The 18617-nt window shown below is 47.6% G+C and overlaps 1 protein-coding gene across 1 annotated transcript in view; it reads right to left on the reverse strand.

The window, feature by feature from the left end:
* CCDC78 (coiled-coil domain containing 78) overlaps positions 1–18617 on the reverse strand; it is a 55808-nt gene that overhangs the window by 28587 nt on the left and 8604 nt on the right. The window contains exons 3-7 of the mRNA XM_068243581.1: positions 10257–10343; positions 8532–8711; positions 5955–6113; positions 4813–4863; positions 605–693 (exon numbers count right to left, since the gene is read on the reverse strand). Of these exons, the coding sequence (XP_068099682.1) occupies positions 605–693; positions 4813–4863; positions 5955–6113; positions 8532–8711; positions 10257–10343 (566 nt within the window). The remainder of the gene's footprint in view (positions 1–604; positions 694–4812; positions 4864–5954; positions 6114–8531; positions 8712–10256; positions 10344–18617) is intronic.

Below are 18617 nucleotides of genomic sequence, written 5' to 3' on the forward strand. Positions count from 1 at the left end.
AGCCCATCTTCTCATAGGGGGTTCTTAGGGTTTCCTTTATTTTCAAAAGCACTTAGTGAATGGCAGTTGCTCCGTCCAACTGCCAAAAATGTGTAAGGTGAGCAGGGAGGCTGGCCAGCATCTTTGTATAAATCTTTTTCAGGGAGTGTCTTTATAAAGAATAAAGGCCATGCTGAGATTCCCCTATGGAGAGATGGACTAGCCCAAAACCTGTCAGTAATGTCAGATTTGTACTACTTACAAGTACGTTACTTGTAAGTGACAGCAAAATAGGAGAAAGTCATTTATGGCTCATTTTACTCTGGAAGAAATGTACTTCTTATTTATATGTGTTTTAAATTTTAAGATTTTCGCTACAGTTACTCTTCAAATAGTTTCTCTGAAGCCTGATACACACCAAACAATTTCCATCCAGGATGACGGGTCGAATCGATAATTTACAACATGCGATTTATAGATTAGTACTGCACAAAATCAATCCCATTCTCCATCGGGAGCAGTCGACGGGAAATTGATTGGCGTGTACCAGGCAATAATTACACAATAATGATCTTACAGATGATGTTTAGATTCACTTTATTGAAAGTCCCTGATCACGACTTACACTCTCTCCTCCAGCTTCTGCTGCTGAGTGCCGTGGATCTTTTTCATGCTTTCTATCTCCTCCTTGATTTCATCTTGATTGCCAAAAAGCTGTAATAAAACAATAGAAGGCGTTACACTATGCAGGTAGGGCAGGATCATCCACCAGGCAATATAGGCGGGTGCCTGGGGCCTAGTGGTTTGTACCATCCTACTCTGTGGTCTACCAAAGACCAGACTGACACCTTTCCAGTCCTTACTGACCGCTGCTTCCCATCTCATCCACCTCTTCTCTCGCTCCTCTGATGCTGCACCTCTCTGCCAATCCCTACTGACCTCTGCTGCCCGCCTCATCCACCTCTCCTCCCACTCCTCTGATGTCACCCCTCCCTGCCAATCCCTACTGACCTCTGCTGCCCCTCTCATCCACCTCTCCTCCCACTCCTCTGATGTCACCCCTCTCTGCCAATCCCTACTGATCTCTGCTGCCCGCCTCATCCACCTCTCCTCCCACTCCTCTGATGTCACCCCTCTCTGCCAATCCCTACTGATCTCTGCTGCCCGCCTCATCCACCTCTCCTCCCACTCCTCTGATGTCACCCCTCTCTGCCAATCCCTACTGACCTCTGCTGCCCATCTCATCCACCTCTCCTCCCACTCCTCTGATGCTGCCCCTCTCTGCCAATCCCTACTGACCTCTGCTGCCCATCTCATCCACCTCTCCTCCTGCTCCTCTGATGCTGCCCCTCTCTGCCAATCCCTACTGACCTCTGCTGCCCATCTCATCCACCTCTTCTCTCGCTCCTCTGATGCTGCCCCTCTCTGCCAATCCCTACTGACCTCTGCTTCCCATCTCATCCACCTCTCCTTCCGCTCCTCTGATACTGCCCCTCTCTGCCAATCCCTACTGACCTCTGCTGCCCATCTCATCCACCTCTCCTCCCGCTCCTCTGATGCTGCCCCTCTCTGCCAATCCCTACTGACCTCTGCTGCCTATCTCATCCACCTCTTCTCTCGCTCCTCTGATGCTGCCCCTCTCTGCCAGTAACTCCATTGTCTACCAAATACCAAAAGGATCCAGTTTAAACTATATACAAACCACACAAGTTGTCACCGCCTTCAATTTCCTCATTAACCTCAAGAAACCAACTCGGGCAGAACCTCCTCTCCTCCCAGGAGACTCTCTTGTCCTTTAGCTTTGGTCACCTGCTCTTACTCTCACATCCAGGACTTCTCACAAGCCTCACCTCTACTTTGGAACGCTCTCCCACTGGCTGTCCGTCATACTTCAAGCCTGGAAACCTTCAAATGTACCTTCAAAACACACCTGTTCGGACAAGCCTACAATTTACTGTAGGTAGCATTGGAGGCTCACTGCCTCATCTGCTAACCCCTGGGTTTCCTCCCTAATATCTCCACCTCACTACCCTCTAGACCAGGCATGGGCAAACTCGGCCCTCCAGCTGTTACGGAACTACAAGTCCCACAATGCATTTGCCTTTATGAGTCATGACTGTGGCTGTCAGACTCCTGCAATGCATTGTGGGACTTGTAGTTCCTTAACAGCAGGATGGCCAAGTTTGCCCATGCCTGCTCTAGACTGTAAGCTCACAAGGCCAGGCTCCTCCCCTAATGGCTTCACCCTACTACCCTCTAGATTGTAAGCTCACAAGGCCAGGCTCCTCCCCTAATGTCTCCACTACACTACCCTCTAGATTGTAAGCTCACAAGGCCAGGCTCCTCCCTTAATGTCTCCACCCCACTACCCTCTACACTGTAAGCTGACAAAGCCAGGCTCCTCCCCTAATGCCTCCACCCCACTACCCTCTAGATTGTAAGCTCACAAGGCCAGGCTCCTCCCCTAATGGCTTCACCCCACTACCCTCTAGATTGTAAGCTCACAAGGCCAGGCTCCTCCCCTAATGTCTCCACTACACTACCCTCTAGATTGTAAGCTCACAAGGCCAGGCTCCTCCCTTAATGTCTCCACCCCACTACCCTCTACACTGTAAGCTGACAAAGCCAGGCTCCTCCCCTAATGCCTCCACCCCACTACCCTCTAGATTGTAAGCTCACAAGGCCAGGCTCCTCCCCTAATGGCTTCACCCCACTACCCTCTAGATTGTAAGCTCACAAGGCCAGGCTCCTCCCCTAATGTCTCCACCACACTACCCTCTAGACTGTAAGCTCACAAGGCCAGGCTCCTCCCTTAATGTCTCCACCCCACTACCCTCTACACTGTAAGCTGACAAAGCCAGGCTCCTCCCCTAATGCCTCCACCCCACTACCCTCTAGACTGTAAGCTCACAAGGTCAGGCTCCTCCCCTAATGTCTCTACCCCACTACCCTCTAGACCAGGGGTCCCCAAACCCTTTGGGTCGAGGGCCGGGTCATCATACTTCAGACTGCTGGTGGGCCGGAGTACACATAAAATGATGTAGAAGTCTTGGGGGGCCAGACAGTGAAGCATAACCAGGTGACAACCTGCAGTCCAATTGGACAACAGTGTCACCTGATGTGGAACTTGATTGGAAACCAGCGAATTACTGCTTTCTGGCTCCATTCTATATGCGGATCACCAATATTTAAAGATGTAACTGACCGCATCTATAATACATTTTGTGTGTGGGGGGCCATTAAAAAAGCCTCAGGGGGCCACATTCGGCCTTAGTTTGAGGACCACTGCTCTAGACTGTAAGCTTGTAAGGGCAAGGACCTCCTCCTAGTGTTTCTTATTCTTGCTGTAATTTATCCTATGAACATCCACCAGTATTGATGACGTCTCAAACCTCTCATCAGCCCTGTCTGTATTCGTATTGCTGGATGTCCTGATTGTACAGAGTTCTGAACGTCTCGTGTATCTATGCTCCCCAATATTTGTTTTGTACAGCGCTACTGAAGATGTTGGCGCTAAATACAAAAATAATATTAATAATAAAAGAGAGGATGTGAATATACTGTAGTGCCAGACAAAGTGATTCATATACATCTGTGGATAGGACTTGGGAAATAGGAGCATTACAGGGTTCTTACCTCAGTCATGCTGAAACAGAACCACTAGGATTTTGTAAAGGACTAAAAGGAACCTAAAACTGCAGATTATTTACAGCCACAATTTGGAGGGGTTGAAACCGCCGCCCCCCGAGGTGGACTAAACGGCCAGGTAACAATAGTGGCTGGACTGTGTACTGGTTATGGGCTCTGCCTCTGACACAGGAGATCTGGGCCTAACACTGCTACTGCCTATAGAGCGCCCCTAGTGGCTGCAGCTCTGGCCTAACACTGCTACTGCCTATAGAGCGCCCCCTAGTGGCTGCAGCTCTGGCCTAACACTGCTACTGCCTATAGAGCGCCCCCTAGTGTCTGCAGCTCTGGCCTAACACTGCTACTGCCTATAGAGCGCCCCCTAGTGGCTGCAGCTCCGGCCTAACACTGCTACTGCCTATAGAGCGCCCCCTAGTGGCTGCAGCTCTGGCCTAACGCTGCTACTGCCTATAGAGCGCCCCCTAGTGGCTGCAGCTCCGGCCTAACACTGCTACTGCCTATAGAGCGCCCCCTAGTGGCTGCAGCTCTGGCCTAACACTGCTACTGCCTATAGAGCGCCCCCTAGTGGCTGCAGCTCTGGCCTAACACTGCTACTGCCTATAGAGCGCCCCCTAGTGGCTGCAGCTCTGGCCTAACACTGCTACTGCCTATAGAGCGCCCTCTAGTGGCTGCAGCTCTGGCCTAACACTGCTACTGCCTATAGTGCGCCCCCTAGTGGCTGCAGCTCTGACCTAACACTGCTACTGCCTATAGAGCGCCCCTAGTGGCTGCAGCTCTGGCCTAACACTGCTACTGCCTATAGAGCGCCCCCCTAGTGGCTGCAGCTCTGGCCTAACACTGCTACTGCCTATAGAGCTCCCCCTAGTGGCTTCAGCTCTGGCCTAACACTGCTACTGCCTATAGAGGGCACCCTGGTGGCTGCAGCTATGGCGCTTTGAGTCCTCCAGGAGAAAAACATTATATAAATGTTCTGTGTCTTGTCTAGATTGTATGTATTCTGTACTACTGGGGATTTGATGGCATGTAGGTTAGGGGATAAAGGAATGCCACTAATGCCACTAAGGAAACATGCTGCAGAGACAGGTTGCCCTGTGATATAAGATAATGTTGTACATTTAATATATTTAGATTTTCTGTTTTATGGGCTCCCCAGTTGTGCTGATCTATGGGAGGATGGGGACTTACACTTCTCTCCAGTTTCCTCCTCTCGTGCTCGGAGGCAAGAAGTTCTTCTGGCTGAAAGAGAAGAGGACAGATGAAAATGCAATTTTATTTATTTTAAATTTACTTATTTTTATAAATTTTTATTGAATTTAATTCTAATAAAGTTTTGAATGCACTTAAAGTTTACCTGAGTCCAAAGAGATCTCAGGTTTTATACTCACTTTGGGCTTCCTCCAGCCCCCTTGAGGTCGCTTGGTCCCTCGCCGCCCCCACCCCCAGTTGGCTCTGCCTCTTCCTGGATGGCTTAGTACTCTGACCGAGTCGCGCTTTATTGCACATGTGCGGCCCAGCCACTTCCGCTCCCCTGTCGCACTCCTGCAACCAGGAAAGTTTTGTGCCTGTGCAGTAATTTACATGTGCGATGAAGCGCAAATCAGGCAGAGTACCGGGCCATCCAGCGGGAGACAAAAGCGCCCCGGGGAGCCTCAAGGGGGCTGGAGGAAGCCCCAGGTAAGTATAAAACCTCTTTGGTCTCAGGTACCCTTTAACCCTTTCTTATAAATAAGTAGAGCTGACCCCTTTACACTATTTACCTTGGAGAGGGCAGATATCTGGGGGCCCCTAGTTATTAAAGCTGGTTCCTTCTTTGGAAACCCAATCGCTCTGTCCTTCTTTCTCCCTCATTTGTCCCTCTTCCTGGACTGATGTGCAGATCTGTTTAAATATTTGTATTTTGTTACTGAAAATGTGTTTAACTGATTCTAAACTTTATTCTCATCATTTTAATCAATATGTTTATTTATTTCAAGTGTTATTATGAAATAAAACTACTGATGCTAGAAAGGACCAGTGTGGTTTGAATTATACAACTACATTTTTGCTTATGAATTCTTTGTGGTATACATGACTAGGGGTGTGACTGGGCGTGGCTAGAGGTGTGGCTGGGCGTGGTTAGGGTTGTGGCAGGGGCGTGTCTTAAATGTCTCTCTTTCTTATGTCAAAAAGTCGGGAGGTATGCCAGAAGCTTCCCTTTTCTTAGGTAAATATCTTTTTTTTTTCTTGTTTTATTGCTGCCTTTGGTTTACTTTAATATACAAAAACTTTAGAATGTTTTTTTCTTTAGCTCTAGCCCTTGAGTATATGTGTCATATTGGTTCCTTTACCTTGATCTTCCGTGCGGACAGCCGGTCCACCATGGCCCTCACCCTCTCCAGCTCCACAGCAGCCTCACTGACAAGGGCTCGGGACTGGGAGTAATTGTCCTCATCCCCCCTCTTGGCCAGGTTCAGCAGCTCCATACTCAGTTCATCGTTCTTGGCCACCTGCAAAAATAGACTCTCAGGGTTACTCCATAACGCTGGGAAAAAGCACAAAACAGCCGTGACTTCTCACAACCAATTAGAATACAGTTTACTGAAGTGAGATGAAGTGATGATGAACAAACAGCTGCTACTTTCGTTTTTGTGCCCCTGTGAGTAACTATTAATTATTATGTATGAGTTTTACAGAGAACAGTGGGAGGCGAGACATCTGCATGCACTGGCGTAACTAGAGGGGTGCAGGTATGGCTCATGCCATGGGTGCCACAGTCCAGGCATGGACATCATTGATACTTTTAACTGGAATTATGTGATTACTCTATTCTTGTTTGTGGGAGCATTTCACTTTTGATTGAATTTTGAGGCACCCGGCTACTTAATCCTTATATCTACCATCCATGACTTCTCAATTTATGTATCTGGGTACCTATTAAACTCTGTTATTTGGGTAACCCAGCTGCTTAATTCTGGTATTTAGGGACAACACAATTGTCTGCCTACAGACAGGCTCATGAGGCGGGGTGAAACATTTGCCTCTGGCGGCAAACTTCTAGGGGCGGCACCCGCCCGGGGGGGCCGGCCGCCGAGCCGGAGGGGTAGCGGGCAGGTCGGGGGTATTGGGCCTAGCGGTGGGGAGGGGGTCAGACCCCCCTCCCTCGCCTGGGTCCCCCGATCTGTGCTCCCCTCCAGCCTGTAATTAGGAAGCAGCCGCTGCCAGATCGTAAGAGGCACGGGCGGGGAGGACTCACCTTTTCCGCGTTCCAGCCAGCGCTCCACTGACGTCACTTCCTGCATCGCCGCCCACTGTATTGTAAGAGGGGCACATTTCAGTGTTTGCCTAAGGCTCTATATTTCCCAGATACGATAAGCTAGGGTGACGGTCATAGAAGTCTTCTAACAACAGAGATGGACAGTGACAGATAGTGTCAAACAGGCAAAGGAAGGATCCAAAAACGTCTTGCTTTTTTTCCATAGATACATATAGCCTGGTCAATGGAGGTTTCCACAGATCATTTAAGAATATAAGTTACCCATTCAATTCTGTCTGAACTCATGAAAAATTGTCTGCTAATTGACTGCAGAAGCCTGAAACCACCAAAAGTTGCAAAAAGGTCAATATAGGTGTGGACATATTAATAGGGAATTGACCTGATTTGGAATTGAGGATCCAGTTTGTCCATTCGATGGCCCAGCAGGAATTTGATGGGAGAAAATTGAATGATAAGCATTAGCTGTATCTTTTTTAGAAGCCCTGGCCACCTAAATCCTGAGTTTCATCCATCAGCCATGAATGGCGTACTTATGAAAGCACTACCTATAGAAATGGGCACAAAATAACTGCAATAGAGTATCTGTAATTTTACCAGTATTTTGCTTTGTCCTAACCTAACCCATTCTCAAACAGAATCCCCCCTCTTAACGCCTAACACTAATCTTAAACCCCCCCACGCTTAACCCTTAAAGTGACTCTGTAACAACATTTTCAGCCTTGTTTCTTGTATCCTATATGTTCCTATACCTGGTCTAATGTGCTCTGGCTTACTGCAGCCTTTTCTAGTTGCACTGTCTCTGTAATATATCTAATCTTCTTCTCTTTGTCAAGCTTTGTCGAGCCAGAGAGGAATGCACTGCCTCTGCTGTGATAGGGACAAGTTATGCACGCCCCCTGCAGGCTCTGTGTGTGTGTGCGGTGTGTATGAGTCACATGCAAGGTCTCTGCTCACAGCCAGCCTGTCTGTGTCCTCAGCTGTGAGTGCAGAAAGATCAGTTCAAAGCCCAGAGAAGCAGCTAAGGCAACACTTGGAGTAACATTCCAGCAGTCAAGTCACGTTTGAGAGGAGCCTCTGCAAATGGGCACCTGCTCTGATGATGTATTTCCTGTTTGGCGGCCATCTTCATTGTTTACAAAAACAATGAATAAAACAGTGATTTTAACACCAGGAAAGCAGCGGGGAGCGGCAAAAATGTCACAGAGGGGGCTAGGAGAAGACAACAAACAGGTTGGTCTCTTTAAGACCTCCTCATGCCTAACCCTTAAGACCCCCCTCCCCATCTTACCCAGTGAGGAGCAAGCACCCACTATATATCGGGCGCTGCAGGCTCCCCAAACTCCCCTCAATGCCAATATTTTAATGGGCACGCTGTCATAACCGCATAACTGCACCAAAATGTAACCGTATGCACCAACGACATACCGGCGCCCACATTTCATTGTGGCTTAATTGCTGTGACCGCCATAAATGTAGTCACATAAACTCATCTGCACTGGGACAAGTTATTTTTCATCGATTTAAACTGCTATAGAGTTATGTAAAAAAAAATTCTCCACTGAGTTCTGGGCCAGGAGAATTAAGTAAATGAAGTCCATAAACTCAATGCAGCTGATTTTTACCTATGTAAAGTTTGAGATAGGCTACTCACCTCCCGCTCATGCTCCTTGCTCAGTGCCAGGTAGTTGCTCTTCAGGACAATGTACTCGTCGGCCAGCTCCTTGCGGTTGGTCTCCACCGCTCGCAGACGTTCTTTGACGGCCTCATGTTCACCGGTCAGCTTCTCCTTCTGAAGCTCGAGAGACATCAGCCGGTTCTCCAATGCCAGGACCTGCAGGAAAGGTCAGGAGAGCTCAGACCGCAAATACTTATATCAACCATTTCTAGGCATGCTCTTCACACTTCTTCGGTTTCTTCAGATAAAGTTTTGTCAGGACAATATATGTAGCCAACGGTGGGTCTGAGTTATTAATGGCTCATTCACACTACATGCAATACTGTCTGTTATGGCGCACCGCACATTATATTCGATACACATGATCGCATGAAAGTCCATTGACTTTGATGTTACCGTTCACAGTACAGAGAGCATTCTTGCGCATAGTATAGCCGCGTTTGTACACGGAGGAGAGCACGTCCACTAAAACTTATCCAACAAGCTCTTGTTGGGTATGTTCCGAGGGACCCTGTGCAGCGACAGTGGGGTCGTGGATGGATTGGGGGGCCTCTGGACCACCTAGAGGCGCTTGCCTCTACATAGGTAAGTATCTAAATTTGTTGGTTTTTTGGGTGGGGGTGTCTGGGTGGGCACACTGCAGTTATGCTTTAAAATTCAGCTTTAAAGCTTGTTTTTTCAGTCTGTTGAGTTGACCAAAAAAGTGTTGCCTAAAGCTGGCCACTAACGGTCCAATTTCTAGCGAAAAATCGTTCGAGCGCTCAGAAATTCTGATCGGATTGGTTGTAAATAATCTCCATTGGTGGACACAATCGATTATGAACGAGTGAAAAAATGTCGCCCGAATGAATTTTCGTCGAACGAAAATTTGGATTTTCTTGGTGGTCGTGATAGATAGGAAGCAATGGTTGGTTAGTTGATGGTGTAGTGAACGATTTTTCGTCCGATCAGAATTTCTGATCGCTCGAACGATTTTTCGCTAGAAATTGGACCGTTAGTGGCCAGCTTTAATCTTATTGCTTTAAAGGAATACTATCAATTCACATATTTTTTTCAATTGACACAGGAATTGTTTGGGAAGTGCTGCTAAGTACTGGTGTATACATTTTAGTAGCAACTTCTTTGTTTACTGTTATCAAAATACATTCAAACTTTACTGATGCCAAAACTGACCGCTGACTAAGCCATGAGGAGAGGGGAAATTCCCCTCACACTTGATCAGTTAACTTTATGTGTAGCTCTGTGTGTGACAGAGAGAACAGCTGCAGCTCCTGTGTCCTGTGTTTCAGACTGACCTGTCTGAAGAGAGCAGAGGAAATGTAACTAATTGTCACAGCTTTTTCATACTGTTTTTGCTTTCAGAGTTTGATATGTTTGATATTTGCTTTCTGTAGTTTGATATGCAACTCTGGCTGTGCATTGAAGCAGACACCCCTTCTGCAATTGATTTGTCCCAATACAGCTAAATCCTACACTCAATAAATTACAGCTTTTGCCTCTGATATTTAACATGAAAAGTAGGAAAATGTTTACACAGCTACTTAGACATTATTTGCACACTGTCATTTTAGAACACTTGGGGACCGATAGTATTCCTTTAAGTACCCTATTGGTAAAGCGAGTAAAGCAAGTTAGAAGGGTGACCCACCTCATCACACCAATAAAACCGATAAAACATCCGGCATGTGGAGCACAGCTTACCGTGTTCTTCAGCTCAAACGTCTCCGCCTCATAATGCTCCCTTATTTTATTGGTTTCGATCTGAAGTTCAATCAGCTCCTTTGATATCTGCAAAAGTGGAAACAGATCATAAAACAGTGGAGAGGATTAACTGGAACCCGCGGGATTCAGGCTCATACAGATGTAGAGCAGACACCGAGTATCGGCAAACGGGCGCAACTACAGGAGAGTATCCCCTGCAACTGCAGGGAGGCCCAGAGCTGCAAGCCCCCCCCCCCCCCCCCCAATTACCAACCTTCCCTCTGTCCAATAAATGGGTCCATCCTTTAGAACAGATGTGTCTACACCTATTATCTACTTCGCATCCAGACCTTGTTTTCCCACTTATGGACCAGAGCAGTTTTCACAGTTTAGCTATGTCCTTATTTAATCAGAAATAACTTTATCCCTACTTATGACACAGAAATGAAATATATATTGTTTTTTTCAAGACAAACTAGGCTTTCATTGTATGCCATTTTTTCCCTCGAACAATTTTGTTTTCTATGAATTTTAATGGGAAAACAAGGAAAGAAATAGAAAAAACACATTATATCTCAGTTTTACCAAAATAAAAAGTGCTACTGTAGATAAAAAAACACAAATTTTGTTTGGCTATTTATTCTTACCGCTTATCACAAAAGTTAGATTAAGTTTCCGGTCACAATTTGTGGTGAAGATATTTGATTGTGAAATAATGCTACAGAGCGTATTTTTCACTATGAACTGAGAAAATAAAAGTACTTTTAATGGTAAAAATCAATCTTATTGGCTCAGGAAACATATATTCCCATTCACCAATTAGTGCTGCATCAGATAGTGCCAGAAATGTGCACAGGAGCAAGCCCAATCCTGCACAGCACTGCTTCTGCTACAAGACGTATATCTACTGACTCGTGGCTTAGATGAAGTCACAGAGGACGTGGTGGATAAAGTGGTTAAGAGTGTGAAGATCATGATGGTAACACTTGTGAGATGGGCCCCAAGGCCATGATTGGCACCAAGGGGGGGAGGGGCAAGGGAAGGGGTGTGAACACTGGGGGGTCCATCAAAGTTATACTGGAGGGCCCCATGATTTGTAGTTAGCCCACTGTCGGGAAATGATTCCAGCCCCATTGATACTATCAAAAAGGAGAAGAAAGAAAACCCGAACTCTAATTATCCGAATAATCCGAAGGTGATGAGGATGGCAAACAAAGCCAGTTCTGGTCACTGGTCTGATGTGCTCATCCAGTAACCAACCAATAGGGTGATGGTGTCACCTCTGTCCAGAGGTGGTCCAGGTTGGCTCTGGTTATCTATTACAAATCCTTCTATTGGCTGCTATTTTTTTCACTGACTTGGTTGGAGTGTGATGCTCCAACTGCTAGAAAAAAATTCATCAGGCCCATGAAGCTGTAGTGCAAGGCAAAATCATGGGAATAGGGCTGCCGTCAAAATTCACTGTTACCCATACAAAGAAAAGTTCAGGGTACCCCTCGGGCCCAAGTCAAGATTACATTATGGGCCTCATACAACTACAGGGACCAGTTGGTCCTTGTGAAAGTAAACTTCTGGGCCCACTTACCAAAGGCCCATTACGGAGATCTGCTTGTTGTCCACCCTCAATGGTGACCCTGTATGGCAGGAGTGATCAACTCCAGTCCTTGAGGGCCATATCCATGCCAGTGTTTAGGATGGACTGAGAAATGGAGAAGTGCTATATCTAATGAACTATGCCTTTCCTGATTCATCAATTAATTTGAGCTGTGCTAAAAATGTGTGAGGCCCTCGGCCCCTGAGGACTGGAGTTGGACAGTCCTGCTGCATGGGAAGTTGAACACCAGACATGGTGCATGGGTCACCAGCTGAGAGATCAGGGTGTTACTGTAATGAATAGCGGAGATGCTGCCGTGTGGGCAAGCGGCATGGCGGCTATCTTCGCGTTCCAGCCGGCGGCCTCTGCCGCGCAGCAACATGCTGCTGGTTCGCCTGGTCCTTCTAGTGCACACAGATTGAGAGCTACGCGCACGCGCGCCAGGTGACAGGACCTTTATGCTAGCAGAAGGGGAGTCAGCTGATCATGCCGATCAGCTGACTCCAGCTATGCTCCGGATTGGCTGAGTGACTGGGGGGGCGCTGTGGAGCGCTCTGGGTACATATAGGACTTGCCTGTCAGTTGCAAGTTGTCTGCTGTTGCGAATGCTATGTGTTGGCACTCAGACCCTAGTCAGATCTTACAGTGTGTTAGAAGCAGCCGGAGCTGGGAATTCACACTTAGTCAGATTCCGTTGATAGCCTTAAAAGTATTATTGTATTGTGAGACTTGCTTACCATTCTGTAGACTAGTTCCCAGGTGTTGAAACCAAGGACTTCACACCTAAGACTAGGAGATTGCTACATTGCTATTGTTTTTGTGTTAGACTAGTTCTCAGGTGTTGAAACCAAGGACTTCACACCTAGATTAGGATTGTTATATATATTGTTACCTGTTATGATCTCTGGCTTTCCTGACCACTCTCCTGCTTACTGATTCGGTACCTTTGCCTATCTGATAACCTGTTGCCGACATTGCCTGTACCCGGATACCGAATCAGTCTTCCGTCTCTGTACTTTATCTGTCCGTGTGTTGCCAACCTTGCTTGTCTGACCTTTCTGGCTGTCACCGAACCCTTGGGTGATCAGCCTTACTGTACTATCCGTGACACTTGCTCTTCAGGTGTTCATTAGCTGTAAGCTCAGTCTTAGGGTCACCTGCTCCTCAGGAGACCATCTTGCAGCTCAGTCAGTGGTCTCTACCCCTTAGGAGTCCACTGGCTGCAGTGCAGTCTGATTCCCTGCCCCTCAGGGAATGCTTGGCTGCAGCACAGTCTGATTCCCTGCTCCTCAGGGAGTCCCTGGCTGCAGTCCGATCATATCTCTCATTACACCAGTTATCACTCTTGCAGTCCAGTCAGTGGTCCCTGCTCCTCAGGTGTCCACTAGCTGCAGTACCATCTGATTTCCTGCTCCTCAGGGAATCCTCGGCTGCAGTTTTATCATATCACTCTTTCACCCAGTTCTCTCTCCTGCAGCTCAGCCAGTGGTTCCTGCTCCTCAGGTGTCCACTGGCTGCAGTACAATCCAAAATTCCCTGCTCCTCAGGGAATTCCCGGCTGCAGTACAGTCTGTATTTCCTCCACATCAGGAGATCATCTTGCAGCACAGTCAGTGGAAACCTGCCCCTCAGGGGTCCACTGGCTGCAGTGCAGTCTGATTCCCTGCTCCTCAGGGAATCCTTGGCTGCAGTAGTGTCTGTATCTCCCGCTTCTCGAGAGATAACTTCTCTGATTACTGTTGCACCGAACACAATATCACATTGGGTGTCCTGTGTCTAGCTATACTAGTATTATTGGTAATTCTGCAGATCACCACATAATCAGGTATAGCATCTGTATTGTTGGTGATACTGCAGATCGCCAATAATCAGAAAAACTCTGTGTTGCTGACACCAATCATTACAGAACGGCAGACCAAAACAATATGGATGCACTACACAGCCGAGTTGACGAATTAGCCACTCCGGTGGATAATCTCATCAGGGTGCTTGATGGCCAACAGACTCAGATCACAGCTTTGTCTGGGTCATTACAGGTCCTCCAAACGGCTGTGAATGCAGTGCGATCCCCTCCAGTTACAGACCTTCGCATGTCTGTACCTGAAAAGCTTTCTGGACATAGATCTGACTTTCAGAATTTCAGAAATCGAGTGCTATCATATTTTGAGTTGAGGGCTACCCTGTCGGGAACTGAAACTCAGAGAGTTACGTTTATAAAGACCCTTTTATCAGGGGATTCACAAACATGGGCATATAGTCTTCATGCAGAGCCTGAGGCTTTATCATCAGTTCAGGAATTTTTTAAGGCCATGGCCATTATATATGATGATCCGGATATTGCTTCCACCGCTGAACGGAAGCTAAAGACCCTGCGCCAGGGTCGAGATCCGGTAGAGGTTTATTTCAGAATTCAGGAAGTGGGCTGTATCAGCTAGATGGGGAACATATGCACTGTTGGACTGTTTTTTGTCAGGTTTATCTGATGCAGTTTCTGATTTGATGTTAGGACATCCTGAGCCCAAGTCCATTGACGAGGCAATCTCTTTGGCTGTACGGGTAGATCGCCGCTTACGCTATCAAAAACAGACCCGGGGTAGAAATGCTGTAAGATATGTCTCCTACGCCTCCTCTCCAACCTCGTCACCTCCGCCTGAGCCGATGCAAATCGGACACTCGAGATTGACGCAGGTGGAAAAGAATCGCAGGAAATCAGAAAGACTCTGTTTATACTGTGCGGAGGAGGGACACATGGTTCAGAATTGTCCTAAAAAGTCGGGAAACGCTGCCGCCTAGGTGTAGTCAGAGGTAATACCCTAGGCGAGCAGTCTTTACCTCTAAACAATGATCGTCTGCTCCTTCCCTGCTCTATCACGTGGGAAGGTCAGACTGTTCCCACAGAAGCCTTTATAGACTCTGGTTCTGCGGCCAACTTCATAGATTATGATTTTGTAAAAAGATTGGGAATTCTCTTACTCCCGTTAGACCGACAGATTCTGGTCACTGCAGTTGATGACTCTCCATTGCAGAGTAGACAACCTCTTTCTCAAACCCCCTTGTTGGTGTGTAGTGTAGGGGTGCTACATAAAGAGAGTTTACAATTCCTTGTCCTGCATATGGCAACCTCCACCATTATCCTTGGTATGCCTTGGTTGCAACTTCACTCCCCTCAGATTGACTGGGCTTCAGGTCAGCTAAAGAGCTGGTCGGCCCATTGTCATCATCATTGTTTGGAGAAAGTAACCGTTTGTGCTACCAAGATTCAGGTTAAAGGTGTGCCAGTACAGTATTCGGAATTCGCTGATGTGTTCTGTCCCAAATCTGCAGATAAACTCCCACCTCACCGTAGCTTCGATTGTCCCATTGATTTAAGATCTGGTTGTATGCCTCCTAGGGGTCACCTTTATAATCTGTCAGGACCTGAGAAAGTGGCAATGCAGGAGTACATCAAAGAGAATTTAGCCAAAGGCTTCATCCGCCCTTCCCGCTCACCAGCTGGGGCAGGATTCTTTTTCGTGCAGAAAAAAGATGGAGGCCTCCGACCCTGCATTGACTACCAAGGTTTAAATAAGATTACAGTGAAAAATCGTTACCCTTTGCCTTTGATTGACGATTTGTTCGCTCAGGTGACCAATGCCAGTATTTTTTCCAAATTGGATTTACGAGGTGCATACAACCTGGTACGGATTAGAGATGGTGACGAATGGAAGACGGCGTTCAACACGCCCGAAGGGCACTACGAGTATCTGGTTATGCCCTTCGGGTTGTGTAACGCCCCTGCCGTCTTCCAGGAGTTGATTAATGAAGTCTTCAGGGAGGTGCTGGGGAAATTCATGCTAGTGTATCTAGACGACATACTGATTTTCTCTCCTAATCTGACGGAACATCGTAAACATGTCAAATTTGTGTTAAAGAAATTAAGACAGAACTCACTCTATGCCAAGTTAGAAATTCGAGGTCACGTCCGTTCCTTTGTTGGGTTATATTATTTCTACATCTGGTCTCTCCATGGATCCAGAGAAAGTCTCTGCTGTTTTGGAGTGGCCTCAGCCTGTAGGTTTGAAGGCACTCCAAAGATTTTTGGGCTTTGCCAATTACTACAGGAGATTCATCGAGGGGTTATCCTCGGTAGTGTCACCCCTCACCAGTCTTACCAAGAAAGGGGCTGACACTTACCACTGGTCAGCAGAGGCACATTCTGCCTTTTCTACACTGAAAAAACTGTTCTGTTCTGCTCCCATTTTGAGACATGTGGATGTCACCTTCCCCTTTATAGTAGAGGTCGATGCCTCAGAGGTCGGGGTTGGGGCTGTACTGTCTCAACGCTCTGGTTTGCAGGGCAAACTTCACCTATGTGCCTACTTTTCCCGTAGGTTCTCTCCTGCAGAGAAGAACTACGATATTGGCAACCGAGAGCTTTTGGCCATTAAATTAGTCTTTGAAGAATGGCGACACTGGCTAGAAGGGGCAGAGCATACTATCACAGTCTATACGGATCATAAGAACTTGGAGTACATAGAAGGGGTCAAAAGACTTAGCCCTCGACAGGCCCATTGGTCCTTATTCTTTTCAAGATTCAGATTTGTCATAACGTATACACCAGGTAGTAAGAACGTCAAAGCTGACGCCCTATCTAGGTGTTTCAACCCCTGAAACCATCCTACCTCAGAAAGTAGTCTTGGCAGCTACTGAGACCTGGAAGGACTGGACAGCTACTCTGGGCCCTTATCAACAGGATGTTTCAGAGGGGAAGCCTGAGGGAGTTATGTTCGTACCACTGCCTTTCCACCTGCAACTCTTACAATTATTCCATTCCCATAAAAATGCGGGGCATCCTGGGGCTGCCAGAACTCAGGATTTGCTGGCCAGATGCGCTTGGTGGCCTACGCTAGCAACAGATTGTAAGGAGTTTGTAAGAGAGTGCTCAGTTTGTGCTAGAAGCAAGCCCTCTCACCAGGCACCAGTGGGTACACTACAACCCTTACCAGTGCCAAATAAACCTGGACTCATTTGTCAATGGACTTTGTAGGAGAACTCCCCAAGTCTGAGGGCAAGACGGTCATTTGGGTGGTAGTAGATAGGTTCAGTAAGATGGCTCATTTTGTCCCTTTAAAAGGACTCCCCTTGGCCAAGGAGTTAGCTGATCTCCTCATCCAGCACGTTTTCTGGCTGCATGGCATTCCGGAGAATGTGGTGTCAGATCGGGGAGTCCAGTTCGTGTCAAAATTTTGGAAAGCCTTTTGCCATCAGCTGGGTATGGACCTTTCATTTTCATCAGGCTACCACCCACAGACCAATGGTCAGACCGAGAGAGTTAACCAGTCCCTTGAGCAGTTTCTCAGATGTTATGTGGCAGATGCACAGTCCGATTGGGTAAAGTTTTTGCCATTCACGGAATTTGCACATAACAATCTGAAGAGTTCCTCTTCAGGATTTTCCCAGTTTCAGGAAGTTTCGGGAAGATCTCCCAAGTTTGCTCCGTTACCTGTGGCATCTACCCCATTTCTGGCCCTGGAGGATTGTCAGAGGGCGTGGAGGGAGATTTGGGGAATGGTTAAGAGGAATTTGGGGAAAGCCTTCCAGACCCAGAAGAAACAGGCAGATAAGAGACGGTCTGTAGAGTGGAAGTTTTCCCCAGGGGACATGGTGTGGGTATCTACTCGGCATTTAGCTTTAAAACAACCGTCACCTAAGCTGGGACCCAGATTTGTAGGGCCATACCCAGTGTCCAGAAAGATTAATGACGTCACTTATGCGATTGATCTACCAGCCAGCATGAGAGGTGTGAGATCATTCCATGTGTCTCTGTTGAAGTCTGCAGTGCAGGTGGATTCCTCTCCCCCCCCCCCCCCCCCTGTGATGGTTGACGACCAACCTGAGTATGAGATCGAGAAGATTCTGGATTCTCGGTTAGTGCAAAATTCTGTGCAGTATCTGGTCCACTGGAAGGGGTATGGTCTGGAGGAGAGAACTTGGGTGCCGGATTGTCGCATGCACGCTGAAGAATTAAAGAAAGAGTTTCATGACTTACACCCTGAGAAGCCGGGTAGGAAGTGTCCGGGGTCCACTCCTCAGGGGGAGGGGGGGGGGGGGTACTGTAATGAATAGCGGAGATGCCGGTGTGTGGGCAAGTGGCATGGCGGCTATCTCCGCGTTCCAGCCGGCGGCTTCTGCCGCGCAGCAACATGCTGCTGGTTCGCCTGGTCCTTCTAGTGCACACAGATTGAGAGCTACGCGCGCGCCAGGCGACAGGACCTTTATGCTAGCATAAGGGGAGTCAGCTGATCATGCTGATCATGCCGATCAGCTGACTCCAGCTATGCTCCGGATTGGCTGAGTGACTGGGGGGGCGCTGTGGAGCGCTCTGGGTATATATAGGACTTGCCTGTCAGTTGCAAGTTGTCTGCTGTTGCGAATGCTTACGTGTGAGCACTCAGACCCTAGTCAGATCTTACAGTGTGTTAGAAGCAGCCGGAGCTGGGAATTCACACTTAGTCAGATTCCGTTCATAGCCTTAAAAGTATTATTGTATTGTGAGACTTGCTTACCATTCTGTAGACTAGTTCCCAGGTGTTGAAACCAAGGACTTCACACCTAAGACTAGGAGATTGCTACATTGCTATTGTTTAAGTGTTAGACTAGTTCCCAGGCAGGGCCGGTTTAAGCAACAATGGGGCCCCAGGGTAAAATAAACCTTGGGGGCCCCCCCAACATATACCCCGGAACAAAAATCGGCATTAGGGGACCTTTTTTGCAGCTGGTATAACAGG

Source organism: Hyperolius riggenbachi, chromosome 7 (assembly GCF_040937935.1).
Source record: "Hyperolius riggenbachi isolate aHypRig1 chromosome 7, aHypRig1.pri, whole genome shotgun sequence".
NCBI lineage: Eukaryota > Metazoa > Chordata > Amphibia > Anura > Hyperoliidae > Hyperolius > Hyperolius riggenbachi.